This window comes from Aulonocara stuartgranti (genome assembly GCF_965226115.1).
Source record: "Aulonocara stuartgranti genome assembly, chromosome: 5".
Lineage (NCBI taxonomy): Eukaryota > Metazoa > Chordata > Actinopteri > Cichliformes > Cichlidae > Aulonocara > Aulonocara stuartgranti.
The window spans coordinates 22,430,241-22,451,216 of record NC_138943.1 but is presented as its reverse complement, the minus strand read 5'-3'; the positions used below and the strand labels follow the sequence as shown (position 1 = coordinate 22,451,216).

Here is a 20,976-nt window from a genome sequence, read left to right as displayed (position 1 = left end):
AGTTCAGTTAGGTTACAAAGCAAGAGGTTCGTCATATATAAAGAAAGAAAATAATTACCACTAAACCTTTTCATTAAAAAAAAAAAAAGTATATTTATGTGTTAAAATGCAGAATAGTGTATAAAATGAAATACTAAGACAGGTTTTTCAGGAAAAAGATTTTAATGTTGGATTGGTCATTTCATCAGGTACCAGTGTTTGCGGGCGCACACTCTTTCAAATTCATGATGCTGTGTGACTGTGATGCCTCAGTCTTACAGAGTACACAAAAACCTGAATTATATTCACACATGAAATGAAGACATGTCAAATTCAGCTGGATGTACAATTTCCCTCTCTTCATTCTGCGTCTTCAGTCGTCTCGCCACATTGAAATCGGACAAAGTCTAGCACTCGAGCCTGCTGACCTCTGAGGAACTGTGCCACAGTCCTGCTGGGGTCTGCCAGGAAGGTCTGAGGCAGCAGGCGTGTCTCACTTTCGCCACAGGGCAGGTCATCCATGTTACCCAGAGACAAAGGCGACTCTCCCACTATATGCTGTCCCAGTTTACGACCTAGCATTTCCTGCTCTCCTTCCTTTCCACCCTGAAATACGACCAGGGCTCCATAACGGCCCATGGCTACCTCTGTCTGGGTGCTGATGCCGCCGTGTACATATGAACCAATTTTCCACTCAGCAGGGATGCCCACCGTCACTGCCCGCTTCAAAGACATGTTCTCACCAAGGCGACCTGAGGAGCAAGAGGCACCGATATAAAACCAAAGCCTGCTGCAACAGACTGTTCATTTTCATGCTATTAAGCAACAATTCAAAAACTTGACAATTTCAAATTTTGTTCCGATTATATTTCTATTTACTTACATTTTGTTTCAAACCAAACAGCATGCACTCCTTCCTGACAATCTGACAGCATCTAAACATGTCAGCTTTACACTTGAATGAACAACCTAGCCTAGCAACTTTTCTGTAAAACTTTAACTGCCTAATAACATCCAGCCTACTGCATCAGTTTAACAGCCAAAGTCTGAATGTATTGTTACAATATTTCATACACTGCTCAAAAAAAGTTACACTTTTTAATCAGAGTATATTATTGATCTGGTCAGTCAAGTAGCAGAGGGGGTTGTTAATCGGTTTCAGCTGATTGGTGTTCATTAAATTAACATGGTCATATGAGGCAATATCTGGACCCTAAGAGGTTACACAGGTAGTTTAGCTCCTCTATGATGGTACACTCGTATGTGTCATTGCCAGAAGGACCGCCGCGTGGCAGCACAGCCTCAAGAGCATGGAGGAGATTCCAGGAGACAAGCAGTTACTCTAGGAGAGTTGGCTAGGGCCGCAGAAGGTTCTTTAACCCATCAGCAGGACCGGTCTCCACTCCTTTGTGCAAGAAGGAACTTGAGCACTGCCAGAGCTACAAAACGACCTCCAGCGGGCCACTGGTGTAAATGTTAATGTGTCTGAGCAATCAGAGACAGACTTCATGAGGGTGGCCTGAGAACCCAACGTTCCCTAGCTGGCTCTATGCTCACTGCCCAGTACTGTGGAGCTCAACTGTCATTAGCCAAACAATACCAGAATTGGCAGGTCCACCACTGGCACCTTGTACTTTTCAAAGATTAGAAACGGTTCCCCCTGAGCACAGACTTGTGTGATGGATGCAAAAGGGTCTGTTGAAGCCATGGAGAACGTTATGCTGGCTGCAACATTGTTCAGCATGATTGGTTTGGTGGTGGGTCAGTGATGGCTAAGGAATGCCACCCTGACTCCCATTAGCTATCCTTGAAATCCTTGGACCCATTGTCAGACCCCACACTGGAGCAGTGGATCCTGGGTTCATCCTAGCGTATGTAAATGGCCGGTGCCATGTTGCGAGAGTTAGCAGACAGTTCCTGAAGGATGAAAGATTTGATACAGTTGACCGTCCCCCACACTCGCCTGATCTAAATTCGATAGAACACATCTGGGACATTATGTTTCGGTCCATCCAACCTCACCAGTCTGCACCTCAGACTGTCCAGGTGCTCAGTGATGCTGTGGTCCAGATCTGGGAGGAGATCCCCCAGGACTCCTAATTAGGAGCATGTCCCCACGTTATCAGGCATGCAATACAAGCACATGGGAGCCATTCAAACTAGTGAGTACCATTTTGAGTTGCTGCAATAAAATCTTTGTAAGACAGACTAGCCTGCCACATAATGTTTTCACTTTGATTTCAAGGGCATCTTTAAATTCAGCCCTCTGCAGGCTGCTAATTTTCCTTTCCATCAAAGAATTTGGCATCCTTATAGATACATAGATATCCAACATGATCTCTCTCCCCCCCAATTGAGATCTGATGTGTTTAACATATTTTTCTGAGCAGTTTACTTTAAGTGTGCACCACATTTCTCTCCATCTTATATTTCTATTAAGCTGTGAGCATAAAAGTGAAATGCCTGAATAACAGAAAACCATAATTTTAACAGACTGCAGTGTTATATGTCCCATGTGTGAAAAGTGCTTTACAATGAGCAGTGTCCCTTAGGCAAAGTACTGACCTATAGTGAGAGCCACCTGATCAGCTAGTGAAGTTCCTTCACCCACGCTGAGTTTGCTTAAGTCATCGCTTGACAGGACACTCTGGAAAGAAAAGCCAGTTTGTTAGTGTAAGGACTGCTACACAAGGCTAATGTGTAGTTTTGCGTTTCTTCAGGAGTGTCTAAGTGACTAGAGCAGTGATTCCCAAAGTGTTGGCGGGAGCCCCCTGGTGGGCTATGAAGGTTCTGCAGGTGGGCCACACAAATTCAGACACAAATTCAGTTTGAAATTACTCACAAGTATGTACAGTTACCTATTTATATAAAATGTATTTATACAAAAAGGGAATTTAAACTGGTAATGGGATGTGGTTACTTTACAATACTACTCATTACTCTGACTTAAATTTACTGCTCTTGTATTGAAGTTGGTGTCCCAGTGGCAGGTGGGTCATCCATTAGCCTAATACTTTGCATATAACTGGGTAGCATAAAAAATGTATAGCCAAAGGCCTGTGAGGTTGATTTTCTTTTTTTTTTTTTGTTAAATACAATTGTTCTTAAAGAAAATACAACATTTTAGCTCATATTTTGATTAGATTGAAGATTTAAGGTTGGACCACAGAAAAAGTATGCAACACTGAAGTAGTAAAAAACAAAAAGAACAACAAAAAACCAAAACACTGAAGTAGTAATGCACTTTTAACCTACCAAACCCAATGAACGACTGATATCACTGTTAAAGCATGCACTGCCATAATTTCTGTAATCTGTGCGTTTCATTTCACCTTTGGTGGGACATATGGTTATGCAGCTTCAGGTTGACCTGGTCAAGAGGAAACAGAACTATCTAATAAAGGAGATGGGTAACATCATCATCGTTTCCCAGGTTCCCAGAAGCATTCTTGAAGGAAGCTGCAATATATTCTCATCTGGCACGCGTCACAAGTGTTACTCTGTCAGCACTGACACATTAAAAACTCTGGTGTATCAAAAAGTTGCTGCACAAATCAGTTTTAAGAGTTCAAGTACTGGTGTGGCATAACAGGATGTTCAAAACACCAGATTCAATTTAAATGAACAACTAGCAGTGTTTGGTCATGGCTGTACACAGCTCATGTTTGCCTGAAGCTGCAGGACCAATTGCGATGCTCGTCCCTGTAGGTGCCCCATTGGTTGGTGTGCATGTTGATGTACCTTGTTGCTGATGTACTGCTGTGCATTCTTTCTGGTTCATACCTACTCTATTATGTTTGGTCTGAAGGCCACATGCTAAATCATGTTTTAGTTTAGACTTCCATGCACCTTAGAGGTAGGTGAAGTTGTGACACAATAATGATCTGTTTCCATTAACATTTATGAAATTAAAATAAAATAAACATTTATTTCTACTCCCAGGCCTCAGCATGCATCCTTACCTTTACATATCCCGACTGACTTTGAGTTTTATTTCTGAAGTGGGCCAAGGTGGCAAATGTCACATCCTTAACCAGCTGCTGGAACTTCTCATTGCGTGCCACAAAGTCTGTCTCACAGTTCACCTGCATCAAAAACAAACAAACAAACAAACAAACAAACAAACAAACAGAGAGACAAAAGACCAAGTTGTTGAGAAAAAGAAAAAAGGAGAAGAACTAGGAGGAGATGGCTAATGAATCCCCGCACCAGTGGGCTTACCTCAACCATTACCGCAGCTTTGTCCCCCACAAACACGCCGATCAGGCCCTCTTTGGCTTTGCGACCTTCGAGCTTGTTTGCTTTGCTCCAGCCCTCCTTCTGGGCCTGCTCATGCAGCCATGTCTCTGCCTGAACATTTGCCAAATTACATTGAAAACAGTCCCACAGCTCATTAGTGTCAAAGACATAACGCCGAACAGCACCTGACAGATTACGAGAGGCCCTCACCTGTGCTACGTCATTATCAAACTTCTCCAGGGCTTTCTTACAGTTAATAAAAGTGTAGCCGGTGCTTTTCCGCAGTTTCATGAGGAGGGCTTTCTCTGCTGCCAGCAGCTGACATCCCGTGTGTAAAGACTGCACATGCTGGCCAACACTGACCTTAGAGACACAGAGGAGCACACACCACAACTTCAACAAAGCAGCCACATTTATGTATTTGAGGACCCATTCTATGCCATTGGTCACAGTAAATACAAATTTATAGTAAATTTTGCTTCTGCTGTGATATCAAGTGGCTATGAAATGCACGAAACGCGAATGAATTAGCAAAGTTAAGTCACTGAAGATGTCCCGCTAACTCAGCGAGACAAACAACACGAGTTTAAAGTTAAACGTCAATCATGCCCTTACCTTTGCGACATCTCTTGTTAATGTTCTGAACAAAAAGGTTAAGGACATCTTCGCATCCAGCAGAAGTGAGCAATCTTATGAAAGCTCAGAATGTCATTGACGTCCACGCTGTGGAAGGAAGCCGTCCAGGGACAAAAGTGTTTAAGTGATTTGCTTGCACTTCTGCGCCACCTAGAGTACTGGAGGGCAGCCAGCCCAAGGTTTTGCGGAGCCTTGGGCAGATTTTGGGGCCACCGTCCCCAGCTAGTCCTACTATTAACTACATATTGTCCATGCTTAATTGTTTATGCATTATACATATTAGCATGTATATGTATTATATATTAGTATGGTGAAAAGAGTTAAAATAAACCAGCGGGTTCAATATTTTTATTGTTTCTGAAATGTGCAAACAGAGCAAAAGAGTCCCATAGAATGTAACACAGGCCTAAATGTTCTTTTTCACATAGTAATGTAAATGTAAAGACAGACAACTTTTACTAAATGAATTAGAAACTAACTGATTAGAGAGCTAATAGTCGGTTATCAACCATGATATCTGTGGTTTCCAGTCAGCATCACCTAAACTTTCCACACCTATACTGAAATCAAGACTCAGTTGATGCTTCTGTTTAACCAACAACATTATTAGTTAATGTTAAAGATTAATAACTCATATATTGCTTTGTTGTATGTTGCATGTATGCTGCTGTGACACCTCAGTTTGTTTTATTTTGAGAGGGATGAATTCTTTTTTGAGCTTGATGTGATCTAACACTTACAGTTTGCATGAACGTGACCCCCCAGCTCTGACTGTGAAAATGATAAAACTTTAAAGATTAAGGTTTAAGTCTGTTAACATCTTTATCAAACTATTTCACTTCATTTTGTATACACACAATAAGAGAGCTAGTTCTCTTAATAGTTTTCAGTCATGTGACTGACTCGCTACACTGGCAGGTACAACATCATAGGAAAAACAAAGATATGAAGAGAAATTATAAATTTTGGGGACTTGTGATCTCTTTTCTGACCTGGCAGCTTTATTTAAAACTCCTGAAAGCGGCGATGTGTCTCCCAGAGTTTCAATTTGGTGACATCTAGTGGTATTTTGTAGAGAATCGCTCACCTTACACTGCTGCCAGGATAAAAGTTTTCAAAGTGTGAACAGCTACGTATGTTTTTGATCCTGATGGGTAAATAATGGGTAAATAATGCTGCCCTGTGGGATGTAAGAAACAAGAAATTTTTCATGGTTAAAACAAAATTAAGTGCTACAGGTTACGTTTTGTTGACTGAGACATTTAAAGTGTAGGACCAGAAACGTTCTGGTATTTTAGTTTGTCACATTAATGCCGTGTGTAGGAATGTTTAGCTTATTTTAGAGTTTAGAAATGTGTTAACATAGAATGTAGAATTATTTTAGAGACACTGACACTGCCCTCAATGTAATAAAGGCCTGACTGAATTTAGGAGTAAATTGTAGGAGACCCCTCCCCCAGTTGAACTGTGAAAGGTTTCAACATTTGTAACTGGATAACTGTGGTCTGGAAGGGAGATGGGTTTTATGACCTCTAGGGAGTCACCTACACCCACAGTGTTTTAACTGTCACGTACACACATCCACACGCACACTCACTCATGTGCACTCACACATGCGTACACAGTCACACACGAGCACTCACATAGACACAGACACAGAGTTTGCAGCACACTGTGGGGGGGTTTTATGATGGGGACGCCTCTATAAAGTTGGCTGTAACTAACAAAGGGGTGAAGATTTTGCAGAGGGACACACCGGCCTCGTCTTCCCTTCTAGAAGTGCATGCTTAAATGAAGATGAATAAAGATGAACAAAGGTTTTGTGAAATAACTACTGAGTTCCGGTGCCGTCTCTGGATGCCTCGACGAATAAAAGAACCGGGGTGAAACTGATTTCGCAACACATGCCATATCAATTAAGTTAACCGAGTATTTTTCCAATGTCAGCTAAATCATTCCTACAGTTTAAATGAGCCGCCACTGACAGGCGTGGTTGCTGTTGAGAAGCAGGGATTGGTGGGATTTGAACCTGTAAGGTGGGGTTAGGAGAGATGTGCTTACGTGTTGGTGTCATAATCTACGCTGTTCTAGCAGCTCTAACATTGATTAATGCATTTGATAGCATTTAGGCCAAGTTAAACTGAAAGAGATTAAAAGAATGGCTGCACAGTGAAAGGACGGGCAGGCATGTCCCAGTAGCTGTCACATCACGTGAAAACTATCGATTGATCGATACTGGTCTGTCAACAGAACACAAAGCAAACATGAAGTGCTCCCTATGTCACTACCTGATGACGTGCTTGCCTGTGTCAGTCACAGCTGCTTCCTGCACTGCACAACTTGAAATTTCCCAAATGTGCTTGACTGCAGTGATAAACTACAGATAACAGACCATCGAAGCAAAATTCAAATGTCTGGCACAGCAGACGGTAAACAATTTGTCTCTAGAAGCAGATCATGATCGAGTTTGTTCGGACACAGTAAACGTACTAAACCACCTGAAAACACACAACAGCCTGCAATCTAATGAATGCATGAAGGGCAAGAGCAACAATGCAGTGACTGCTAATGTGAATCGTCTCTGAACTTAGATGTCCATAAAAGGTACTGTTACTTCAGTGCAAAGCAAAAGCCTCAAATATAATAACAACACTGTTATCTCAAATAGCATGGCACGAAATTGTATTAAATAAATAAAGTTTTTGGAAATTTGAATTTCAATCACAGCTCACACCCTGTATTTTCAAAGCTCTATAAATGCAAACACATCATTTTGGAGTTGATGCAGCAGTGTTATAAATCTAATCATTGTACGTAGTATCACTAGGAAGAATCAGTGGATGACAAAACACGACATACAGTGTGTTGAAACTTTTGAAAAGTATATTTATTTTTGCCATTGAAATGGGTAGAAAGTATACTTCTAGCAGTGCCAACATTAAATGTGCCTCAGACCATTTAGGAGCTGTAGGTATCAAAATAGAGCAAAAATGCAGTGCAAAAATGGTCCAACATAAACACAGTGAGGTTTGTCCATTCTTCGTAAACTTAACTGAAAACAGCTGAACTGCACCAACTGGAGACATCATGTTCAGTAATGATGGGCAAACTTTAAAGTATTTTGAGCCTCACAAAGAAACATAAAATAAATAATAAGTATTTTCAGCCTCATAAATAGTCAATATTTAACCAAAATAATATTTCCTCCAGTCAGGCCATGTAGATAAATAAAATATGATGGTAGATTAAGTGCTTCAGTGGTCTAAGCCTACGTCACAGCGTCACGTGCGCTTTTTACGTCCAACACAGAAACTGCAGTCGTGGTGCTTTCGTTTGTACTCGGAACTCGGAAATTCTGCCTTGCGAGTAGGAAGATGTAGGTAACCCCAGACTGCAAATGAGCTGCATATGTGTTTATTGGTAATTTGTTTTTGTAGAGGGCTAGCAAAATAACCGTTTTCAAGGGCGTTGCCATATTGGAATCCCCTAACCAGAACGCCGTTTACTCGGGTGTGACATCATTCCCAGGTCCGTGTTCTGATTTCCGAGGTAAGTCGAACGCAACACAAGAAGTAACCAATAACGACCCTATCTAAATCCCAGTAATGATAAACGTGTTCCTGATTTTGGCATAACTAGTTACTGTGCTTGTTGCCACAATAATAAGTGGCTGTTTGTTGATCCTCCAGCCTGGAGGATCAACATTTTACAACATCAGGCTGACACTGATCCTCATCTGCAACGTTGAGGTGCACATAAGCAGGCTCATAATGAGAGAACTGCTGATTTAAACTGCAAATTAGCTGAGTAAACACGTGCAACAGAAAATACAGCAGATACGCATTGTCATTCAGGAGAAATGATCAGAGTGAAGAATGTGGGGTCAAGCTTTCCTTCTCACTGTGAAGGCAAAATGTAAAGGAGTCTTTTTTTCCCCCTCCTTTACCTTCCAACAGTAAGAGAGTTTTATCTGCAGCAGCACGAAGGATGCAGGATGAACAGAAGAGGGCACCGATGCAACACTGAACTGGATGCAGTGAAGGAAACAGGAGGCTCTTTATACACTGATACAGAAGTCTTTGTGGTTTATGTCAGAGGTGGGACCAAGTCATTGTTTTGCAAGTCTCAAGTAAGTCTCAAGTCTTTATCCTCAAGTCTCAAGTCAAGTCTCAAGTAATGTCAGGCAAGTCAGAGTCGAGTCTCAAGTCACTGGTGTAAAAGTCCGAGTCAAGTCACAAGTCTGAAACTTTGAATTTCAAGTCCTTTCGAGTCTTTAAAAAAAACAAACGAAAAAATAATGTTGCAGTTATGCTAAATGTAAATATTAGACCATGTAATTTTAAAATCTGTGTTTTTCTCAACACATACAAAATAGTGAACTTAGAAAATATACACAAATTGTGAAATTGCACCTCTTTAAAATGCAGCTCAATTAAACTTAGCTCCAAGAATAATTTTCACCGACAGTTCTGAGATACGCTGCATGTTATTCTTGGATGCGGTTGTAGGACCAGCTTTAAAATCGCATGACAAAAATATCATACACATTAAAAAAAAAACTGTATCACCAACGTAGCCTGGAAAACATTTGCTAGTTAGATGAAGTCAGCTATCTCATCTTAGCATATTTATATGCATATTTATAATTATACGGTTCTTGGAGTGAGTGCACACACTCATGAAGTTTAGTAACTTCCGGTCACTGCAACAAGCCCAGGTACAGTTTACCGACGGATGGGTGCAGGACCTTGAAATGCACCGTGTAGAACGAAAGACCATCGTACGTATCATAAGTTTACCAGTCTCACAAATCGTCTTCATAAATACACATTCGTTAACCGTTTATTAATATAACCTTTGAGCTCAACGGTAATTAATTAGTAGTGGAAATAATTTCTGGTAGCATCACAGAAATGTAGCAGTGACAATAATATTGTATGCTGTAATCGTACTGGGCAATTAGTGATACAAAAAACCTGTTTTATCCTGTGAATAAAAGTATGTGTTTTTGTCAGTGTACCATAATAACAGAAGCGAAACGCAATATTGTGTCAGGACAATTCACTATTTATGCACAATAAATAAAGGAGCATAGCGCGACAATTTCTGTTCAGCGCCAGACTTACTTGTAACCTATATCACCAATTATGTTAAGAAAAATGACGCATTAACTACAACAGCAGACTGACCTTTGTGTAAATGCTTGGAGCAGACTAACCTGTGAGCTGGAGTGTTCTAGGACGTTATATTTGATCTTTGAATGGCTGCAATCCAGTCGCCTCTTTGTTACTTCGGAAACATGGCTTGAACAATTTCTCTTCAACGACGTAATCCGATAACAACCGATCTCTTTACCCGTCGGCTTCCCGTGGCTGTCATGCGACCGGCTATTGCAGTTAATAATACAACGGCTTCTTGACATTTTTGTGTTTCTTTTTATCGCTGTGTGACTGATTTCAATTGAAAGCCTGCGTGCGCTAGTACCGCTTGCCACGAGTTCCCAGAATCCTTTGCGGTTCTACCCGTGAATGACGTCACATTTTCAATCTCCATATAATATGCATGTTAAATTTTATATTTGGGGTAAAATATCAAGTCTTTTCAAGTAAACCGGTTCAAGTCCAATTCAAGTCCCAAGTCATTGGTGTAAAAGTCCAAGTCAAGTCACAAGTCTTAGAACATTTTTTCAAGTCAAGTCTAAAGTCATAAAATTAATGACTCGAGTCTGACTCGAGTCCAAGTCATGTGACTCGAGTCCACACCTCTGGTTTATGTCATCCAGTGAGGGAGTTTAGAAGGAAAGCTCAGGAGCAGCGGTTTCCAATTTGTGAGTCCCAACAGCTCTGAGGAATAGCTAATCCTCAGGCATTAAAAAGTCCTATCTCAGAAGTGAAAAAAGATTGAACTTGAAGGGAGTCAGAAAGCCATGGCTTCATTTTAAGGAGTCATAGGGGTTTGATTTGGAAACATAAATTGGCACTAACTGCGGCTGTACACCATATATCCCAACCATGACTGCGGTGATCCCACACTAACCTGATAAGATAAGCATTTTCTGCATACCTTATAAAAAAGTAGCCTTTACTTCCTTTTAATATTATACACCATCAGCCAATTGATGTGAGTTTTTAAAATGCACATGTAGTACATGGTTTATTAGTATTCACTATGACACACAAAAGGAAAATTATCCTAATTTTTTATGAATATTTGAAGCAAGAAAAGCAAAAAACATCAAAGCTTACAGGAGGATGGGAAAAGGCAAAACTTCACCCACTCTTTTGCTCAACCTGTGGTGAGCGGCAAACATAAAGCTGCTCCTTCCATGCTACAGAAATAGCCTGTCCTTCCAAACATGTCCTTTGCAAAAATATTTTCAATCTCTGTTTCCGGAGGTGCCCGCCCTTTGCAAAAGTGCCCAGCTTCTATCCTCACAAAGACAGAAGCACATGAATACACAAATTCACAAAAGGTCAGAGCACGCACACTCTTGCAGAGATGCCCTCACTCTGCCATTTCAATCATCCCAATGTAATAAAACTGTCCACACACACACACACACCCCTCTTTTCCGTTGTCCTCCACCATGAAGAGCAGGTTGGTGCTATCGGTCACGGAAGGTGAAGCGGTCTTTTAGCAAGTTGGAGCCGTCGTGGTTGTAACTGATGCGGTTCTGGTAGATGTCATCCATGGTGAAGCTGCTGATCTGTCGGTAGCGTTGGCTGTTGATGGTGCGGTCGATGGTGTCGTGTCGAGGAGCCTGGATGACGCTGAAGACGATGGATTCCGCCTGGAGGAAGGTCGTGTAATAGGAGGGAAAATGCAGGGAAAGGAAGGACGACTCAATGATATCGCCTGTAAAGTCTCCCTAGGATGAAGCTACATAAAGAAGCAGTGTTGGTTCTGCACAACCAACAAACCAGTAAAATAGTGAGAACTCAAATTCAGGAATCAGCTTCAAAATATCTATAGTGGCGAACCTTAACATTACTTTTGAGTTTTATTCTCTAAAATTGTACAATAGGCTGTAGAAAATTAATTTTCAAGTTTTTACTGAGAATTACAGATTTATTGGATTAACAGTGTTGGATTATCCTTTAAGCTGGCTGCTTAGTTTAGCCAATTTAGGTAATGATCTCAAAATAAACATTCAGAGGTCCAGCTCTTTTCTAAACTGGTAACTTTGGAATGTTTCCAAACATGATGCCAATTACTTCACAAAAATACCAAGCTTCAAAGATATGATCTGTTTCTATTGTGCAGCTCATAACGAGAATCAGATGCTTAAAGAAGGAAAAAGGCAAATAAGCTAATTTAAATTACTTCATACATATTATTAACACTACAATATATGCAGCAGAGGATGGAGAGCAACATTTCATTTAGTTTCGCATTAATTAAAGAAGTATGAGTGTGCTTGCTGAAGAAATCAGTTCTCGAATGCTGTATTTTGACCTCAGTTACACATTTGAAAAGTTTTTTGTTTTGTTTTACTTTAAGACCTTCTGAAGTGCTCAAAGCATCTCTGTTGTAGTTCCCGCCACAGAAGGTGACACCTGATTCTTGTCATGATGTCACGCACATACTGTAATTAAAGCTGTGAAAGATTTGCAGAAAACGTATGTAGCCTGTGTGTTACCTCTGTGTCTGCATCAGTGGCTTTCAGCTCAAACTCAGTGATGGTCTTTCTCACACCCTCCTCATTAGTTTGAATTAGCAAGGCAGATTTATGCATGAGGTGACCGGGACGAGAACCTGCCACTTTTTTGCTGTTATAAAAGCTGTAGAGTTTGTTAGATTTCACATTTCTTTCATATCTTTCAATTTAGTGACATCATTAAGAATTTTTTAAAATTAAGCTAAGTATTTAAGTGATCAGAAAACTTTTCTTTCTTAATTCCTGTCAACAGCTTGTTTTCTGCACCATTTAAGGTTGTTCCCTGCACTTGAGATTAAAGGTCCCTCTTTGGACCCACAAGGACTGTTGACTTATTTCTTGGCCAAAATGGGAACAAAGTTATTTTAAAAACCCAATTAGTCTTTAGGAAGGACAAATAATATTTCAGAGCTTCTGTTGTAATCAGCAGATATCTGCATCAAGACCTCCTTCATGAATAAATTTTAAAATGTGTTAAGCTACCAGGTATTGTTAAAATCTTCTGCCATTCACCTCATTTGTCCCATCGGACACGGTGATGGAGAACTGGGATACTTAATGGATATACATCTGTCCAATTAAGAAGCAGAAACCACTGTGAGTCTATTTCAACCTCGTTAGTTTAATATTAAAGCGACAGCAGGTACAAAACTACAAAACTCTGAAACAGGGAATGGCTTGGCAGACCGTTGCTCTCTTCTGATCCCTCCTGACGGATTTTTGTCTACCTTTGATTTTCTTTGTGTCCATTCTACCAATTCCGGTGGTCACGGGCAAACGCCAGTTCAACAAAGTGAGTAATTTAAGAGATGAATTCTTCTGCGTCTGTTTCCGTTAAACGTGTGATGTCTTATGCTTCATATTTTGTTGTGACATGTGTTTGTAAGCCACCATGGCATTTTCTGGCCACACACTGAGTTTGTTTCCTGAATTTGGCTCTTATCAAATTTACAAGGGGATAAAACTAAACTGAGACTAAAGTTAAACTGGAATAACAATGCTTCTCTTTACTCTGTGTTGCCTCCGAAGTATAAAACCCAGTGGGAAAGGTTTGTTTGCAACAATCCAGCATTACTCAGTGTGAAACTAAAGGTGACTGTCTTAAAAACAAGAACCAGATTTTTCTTTTTGCTTCCCAGGAGTTCTGTTATCCTTGCTTATTTTGGATGCAAAGACCTGATGCAGCCGTTTGTAAGACAACACATTTATGGTTATTCCTGACATACAAAGTGTGCAACAGACACATTACATAGTTATCTATGATGTGCATTAATGAGGAAAAGGACAAAACTTCTTCTGAATTTAGACTTTCATTGATTTCCAGCTGTGATATTTCATTTCTCAACATTTTCACATAGAACAGTTTAACAGGTAGAATTAGAGGAAAAGCGACTGGAAGAAATGCAAAATGAAAATCTCATGAACAGAGAGAAGATTAAGATCCTGACGGAAGAAAATGAGAGAAAGAGCGGTGAATTACGTAGAAAAATTATCCTACCAGCTTCAAGAAAAAGAGGGTATTATTAAGGAGAAACAATGGGCTCTCCAGGATAAGAATCAAGAGCTCCTAGAAAAGATTGATGAAGCTTTGGAAAAAATTAAAGATCTGCTCCAAAAGGAGAGAAAAGAGAGCATAAAAGAGGAAAATATGGTCAAGAAGAATCAGGAGCTCCAAGAAAAGCTTGACGAAGCTCTAGAGAAACTTAAGGAAATTCACCAAGACAAGAAACAACAGCCCATAGAGCAGAGAGACCTGCAGAGCAAACTCCAAGGCATGGAGGAAAAATACAAAGCGCTGCAGGTGAAGCATGATAAAACTCTGCACAAAAATCAACAGTTGCTTCAAGACAAGAAGCAAATGGAAATGAAACAGAAAGCAACGGACTCCAAGCTTGAAGAGATGGAGGAAAAACACAGAGGGCTCCAAATAAGGTTAGATAAAACAGTGCACAGAAAGAAATTGTTTATCCAAGAGAGAGAGCAACAGGAAATGCTCAAGAAAGAAATGGACTGCAAACTTGAAGTCTTGGAAGAAAAATACAAAATGCTCCAAATAACTCTGAGGAAACACAGCAGAAAAATAAAGAGTTGCTTCACTAGAAAGCCCAACAGAAAATACAAAAGGAAGAAATTGATTGCAAGCTGAGGAACATTGAGAAACACAACGAAGGCTTGCAAGTAATTCTTGATGAAGCTCTGAAAAGAAATAAAGAGATCCTCCAAGACAAGAAACAACAGTCCACAGAGCAGAGAGACATGCAGAGAAAACTCCAAGGCGTGGAGGAAAAATGCAAAATGCTCCAAATAACTCTTGAGGAAACACTGCTCAAAAATAAAGAGTTGCTTCACGAGAAAGACCAACAGAAAATACAACAGGAAGAAATGGATTGCAAGCTGAGGAACATTGAGAAACACAACGAAGGCTTGCAAGTAGGGCTGGGCCATATTATACCGTTCACGGTAATACCGGTATAATGTTAGGCAACGATAGGAAAATGAAATATCGCGATAGAATATGAGTAAAACGCGCATGCGCAGTGCCTTTGTTTTCATGCGCACATGGCCGATTGTTGAGTGAAACAGATGAACCAGAATTGGTTTGTAAAAATGGTTTAACTTCCGTGATGTGGAACTGGTTTGGTGTTTGTCCGTCAGATACACAACAAAGCACATTTTTTTGCAGAACATGCAAGCGGCCGTCGTTATTGTCGTATTTGTCGGACTAAGATGCTCTTAAATCTGGGAGTAATCTGGGTCCTAAACTCCGTATGCTTCAGGTCAAACAACACTGCAGCATCACTGAGAGTTAAAAACTGTCTAAATTCTTTCATCTTTAATAAAACGATCAGCATTGCTGCTTTACCAGGTGTAACTATGAAGTTTAACTTCCAGGCATCCATGAAAACAAAATTTATTACATTTAACGGAGTTAGAAGTTAGCAGGAAGCTAGCGGAAGTTAGCTCGCTAGTTTCGCTAGTTACCTAAGCATGATATTGCATGTTCTGACTGAGAGATTTCTGAAAAAATTAAAACGTACAGCTCTGCTATCACTTACAGCATAAATGAAGACAGGAAACTAAACAGCAGTGACGTTTGTAGGGTTACTGAAGTTGGGCTAGCTGGTATATAATGATGTGCTACGTGATCGCTAGCGACACAGCTATGTTAGCATAACATAAACAGTGAAGCTGGAGGACGAACACTAACACTTTCCCACTTATAAAAGTTAACGTTAAGGTTCCTGATAGTTGGAGACAAATTCAGTCGCATGGCAGGATGCTGTAAACGGACCAAACTTCAGTCAGGAGAACAACTGAGATAATCAATCCACAATATGAGGTCAGTCATTAATATACTGCAACAACATGGAAATAGAGCAGCTGCCAGAGAATTCAACATTAATGAATCAATGGTACAGAAGTGGAGGAAGCAAGAAGAATGAGTTTAATAAAGTTTGATTTATCTGACTGCTTTGTTTCGCTTAATGTGCCTTATAATCCCGTGCACCTTATGGTCCGAAAAATACGTACTGCACACTGCCGTTTAATGTTGCAAAGCACCTCTTTTTAACTTCAGTGGATATTATACATGGTTATGCTCAGTATATGTCAGCCCATTTCTACTGGAAATGCCTTTTGGTTAAACTTTCAGCAAGGAATTTGCATTTGCACTGTTACATTTTTATAAAGCTTTAATGTACATAAAAACCAGCTTCTTGTTTAAGTGAAAATAAATGGAAGGTTGTCTTTTTGCGCTAGTAATGTTGTGGAGTTGTATTTTGTCTCGCATCAATTATATCGTCAGTTATATCGTTATCGCAAATTTTCAAATATATATCGTGATAAATATTTTTGGCCATATCGCCCTGCTCTACTGGGAAGTTGAGTATATTGGATGTTTAATGGTAGAAACAGACTTTTTAGACTTCTAGAGACTGACTGATGTGAGTTTAAATCAAATCTGAATCCGATGTGCTTATCTTCCTAGTTGTGGTCTGCACAGATGTCAGGTTTTTAAAACGAATTAAAGGGCAATAGTGTGATCTTTTGTATTTATTTATTTATTTCCTTTTCTTTGTCCTTCTTTAAGAAATTTGTATTGAAATAAAAAAAAGAGCAAGGGCTTTTATTTTGTCCTGATGAAAACTACTTTACTATACTTGACATAATTCTTTTTTATTTACACAGATATGCAGATATACTACATGTGTAACATTCATTTCATTGTTTAAATATTTAATAATAAAGTACATGAATAACTTGAGCTTATTATATATCATAGTAAAGTATATTTCCTATTAACTGGGCAGGTCATTCTCTTCCTCTTGACAACGCTGTCTTTAAAGAAAAATATATAATTCTCTATATTCTCTATAGAGAATATATCTATATATTAGGGGTGCAACTATAGTATCGATATTGAACCGTTCGATACAGTGCTTTCGGTTCGGTACGCATATGTACAAGGCTGGACTGGGACAAAAAATCGGCCCGGGCATTTTGACTAGAGACCGGCCCACCAGGATAAAGATTGAAAATGTGACGTCATTCAGGGGTAAAACCGCAAAGGATTCTGGGAACTTGTGGCAAGAGGTACTAGCACACGCAGGCTTTCAATTGAACTCAGTTACACAGCGATAAAAAGAAACCCAAAAAATGTCAAGAAGCTGTTGTATTATTAACTGCAATAGCCGGTCGCATGACAGCCATGGGAAGCCGACGGGTAAAGAGATCTTTCTTTTTTTATCGGATTATGTCATTGAAGAGAAATTTTTTAAGCCATGTTTCCGAAGTAAGAGCCGACGGATGGTCTGGATATACCAAATATAACGTCTCAGAACACTCCAGCTCACATGTTAGTCTGCTCCAAGCATTCCCACAAAGGTCAGAGTTTTGTAGTAGTTAATATGTCATTTTTCTTAACATAATTGGTGATATAGGTTACAAGCAAGTCTGGCGCTGAACAGAAATTGTCGCGCTATGCTCCTTTATTTATTGTGCATAAATAGTGAATTGTCCTGACACAATATTGTGTTTCGCTTCTGTTATTACCATGGTACATTGACAAAAACATATACTTTTATTCACAGGATAAAACAGTTGTTTTGTATCACTAATTGTCCAGTGCGATTAAAACATACAATATTATTGTCACTGCTACATTTCTGTAATGCTACCAGAAATTATTTCCACTACTAATTAATTACGGTTGAGCTCAAAAGTTATATTAATAAACGGTTAACGAATGTGTATTTATGACGACGATTTGTGAGACTGGTAAACTTACCTTTGTTCGTACGATGGTCTTTCGTTCTACACGGTGCATTTCAAGGTCCTGTACCCATCCGTTGGTAAACTGTACCTGGTCTTGTTGCTGTGACCTGAAGTTACTAAACTTCATGAGTGTATGCACTCACTCCAAGAACCGTATAATTATAAATCTGCGCGTGGTGAAAGTTGGGCAGCACGCTAAGGTCTTTTGTCCACTCTGTGTGCTCGTAAGGGTCTGACCCATTCACTCCTTTGATTTTTTCCTCGTATCTTTTCTTTGTCTTTTCGTCAAGTCTGTCTTTGTACGGACTGGCATTGTTCTCCTTTTGTTTTGTACATTCCTTTTTTGTGCGGCAAAGAAAAAACAAGAAGGTATTGGAACCGGGGATAGTGATGTGCGGATCGATCCTGAAATATCGATTCCTCCGATACCAATCATTTATGTTCTAGAATCGATTCTCACGTTAAAATATCGATGTTTTAGTAATATAGGGTGAATTTGTAGTTTATCATTAACAGGAACACAGTGGAAAGAAACTATAACATTCGGATTGTCTACATTCAAAGGAACTACTTCCTCTTCCGCCTTTCATTGTCATGTGCGAAATACGGCTGTATAAATGCCTCGCAGCCCCTTGGCGCGCGCACTCACAACAATGGCTATGCGTAATTGTGCGGACGTATTTTACCTCCAAACAGCTGAGATGTGGTTTGCGATACATGTGGCAAAAAAGTGAAGTGTTTTGGCTATCCGGTTGTTCAGTCTGACGTCACTAGCAGTGTCTGGGTCTAAACTCCGCTGCAGGTCCATATATCAAACGATCACTATGGCATTACTGAGAGTTGAAAAACTGTCTAAAGTCTTTCATCTTTAATAAAATGATCAGCGTTCTGCTCTACCAGGTGTAACAATTGAGTTTAACATCCAGGCATCCATGAAAACGGACATTTATGACATTTAACGGAGTTGGAAGTTAGCAGGAAGTTAGCTCGGTAGCTTCTATCTAAATACAATATAGCATGTCCTGACTGCAGGGTTTTGGAAACAAATTAAAACGTACAGCTCTGTTATCACTTCCAACATAAATGAAGACAGAAAACGAAACAGCAGTGATGTTTGTAGGGTCACTGAAGTTGGGCTAGCTGGTATATAATGATGTGCTACGTGACCGCTAGCGACACAGCTATGTTAGCATAATATGAACAAGCTAACTTTTTTTCCACTCAATAAAAGTTAACGTGAGTGTTCTCGGTGGTCAGGAACAAATGTAATCGCATGGCAGGGTGCTGTAAAAGGACCAAACTTCAGCCAGGAGAACAACTGAGATAATCCATCCACAATACGAGGTTAGTCATTCATATACTGCTGCATGAGCTGGGCTGTAGTTACATCCTAAGGTTTTAAAAACTCATCTTAAATAAATGATTAGCGGTAATAAAAGCAGAGGGAGGTCAGCAGTGATCACTGACTGTTTTAGGAGCTTTTTGAGATCAAATATAAGAAAATACATAACATTAAACATGTTAACAACACAAAAGCCATATTAAACGCAGACTACTTTAGACCCGGAAGTAGGATTCATCGCGTCATCACTGAACAACCGGATACTTGCCAACCTTGAGACCTCAGAATTAGGGAGACATTCAAAGGGGCTGTTGGGGGGTGATAAATACATTTTGCAGTGTTTATTTATCGGATAAAATACGTTAAATGTCACCGTTATTATTGGCGGGCCCGGAAACAGCGGGGGTGTCCAAATTCAGAGGCTGTTTCCACCTGAGGACCCAGCCTTTGCGGTCTAAAGAAAGCCGGGCAGTACGTCACGAGCTCCCTCGGTGGAGTGAAACTCTCCCGTCTGCTCCTTGCTATCTAAAATATAACCGGGCGCTGGCGTAAACTCTGGACCGTCTCACACTTTGTTTAATTAGTCTTCTGTTTGATGTTTATTCAGCTGTGTGAAAACCCTGGAGGAACCCTCCTGAGGGATTAATAAAGTTAAATTTAATTTACTTTAATCTAATCTAATCTAATAACTTTAATCTCAGCCAAACCAATTTACTCACCAACAAATAAAACACTGAAAAAGCCAAACAATAACATTTTTAAGTTATCAAAGTGACTTATATATCATGTTTAACCTGAGTAGTGAAAGACCGCGGGTGTTTGAAAACGATGTGTCGGTTGGCTCAGATATTTGAAGTTTACACAGCTACATTCTCACCTGAAAATATCTTAAAAGTTTTTTTGCAACCCAGAAAGAGAAGTAAGAGTAATATTAAAACGAAGTCGCTGCCGCCATTGTTGCAAACTGGAATTGGCTGGGCCGCGCTTTGAATTCTGCGATATGGTTTTTCAATTTTGTTGTTGAGGTGGAAAATCGGGAGAAATTCGGGAGAATGGTGGCTCCGGGAGATTTTCGGGGGGGGGCACTGAAATTTGGGATTCTCCCGGAAAAATCAGGAGGGTTGGCATGTATGGTTGTGGCAACATCACTAACCTTGTCAAACACCTCAGAGTAAATCATATCACAGAATATGACGAGCGTATGTTGAGGCGAACTGAAGAGGAGGACCGGGACAGGTGCTGCTAGGGCGAGACAGACGTCTCTCACGGAATCCTTTAGTGATGCAGGCAGGCAAGGTGTTCAAATAGGCACTTCAGTTTTTTTTCATTTCTATATGATGAACTCTGCACTATTAAGTGATAAGAACAAGTAATCTGATGTCCTGTAATCATTATGACGCTATAATTTGAGATACAATAAATAAAATAAGTTTTTGTACAGAGTATCGGTATCGGATCAGTATCGTCGATACCACCCTGAATATTACTTGGTATCGGATCGGAAAGAAAATCAGTGGTATCGCACATCACTAACCGGGGAATGAACGTTTTGCGATGCCGCAAATGCTTGCATTTGATACGGTACTTGAATTGTTTTGCCACGAGTTCCCGGCATGCAATGCGCGAAAATCACGTGATTGCTAAACAAGGGGGCGGGTGCATTCGGCCTCCTCGGCTGTAATTGGTCCAGCCCAGAGTCGATCATGACCAATTGGCCAATCCAACACCTTTCATTATATATACACCCTAAAAAAAAAAAAAAAAAATCCATCGGCCCATAAAAACAAAAAATCGCCAGCGGCCCACCGGGCAAATGCCCGGTATGCCCGATGGCCAGTCCAGCTATGCA

At 40.1% G+C, this 20,976-nt stretch overlaps 2 protein-coding genes across 2 annotated transcripts; both read right to left on the bottom strand.

Moving 5' to 3' along the window:
• Nucleotides 1-143: 143 nt before the first annotated feature.
• Nucleotides 144-4,987, bottom strand: tsfm (Ts translation elongation factor, mitochondrial). Its single transcript, XM_082533325.1, has 6 exons — nt 4,834-4,987; nt 4,429-4,581; nt 4,201-4,329; nt 3,942-4,064; nt 2,545-2,626; nt 144-731 (listed from the first exon to the last, which is right to left on the bottom strand). Exons 1-6 carry the CDS (start codon nt 4,879-4,881, stop codon nt 340-342), a joined length of 927 nt encoding a protein of 308 aa, XP_082389451.1. The 5' UTR covers nt 4,882-4,987; the 3' UTR covers nt 144-339.
• A 2,732-nt stretch (nt 4,988-7,719) lies between these two features.
• LOC309707578 (extracellular matrix organizing protein FRAS1-like) lies at nt 7,720-20,116 on the bottom strand. Its single transcript, XM_082534989.1, has 3 exons — nt 17,799-20,116; nt 10,615-11,644; nt 7,720-8,931 (listed from the first exon to the last, which is right to left on the bottom strand). Exons 1-2 carry the CDS (start codon nt 17,910-17,912, stop codon nt 11,459-11,461), a joined length of 300 nt encoding a protein of 99 aa, XP_082391115.1. The 5' UTR covers nt 17,913-20,116; the 3' UTR covers nt 7,720-8,931; nt 10,615-11,458.
• Between the last annotated feature and the right edge of the window lie 860 nt (nt 20,117-20,976).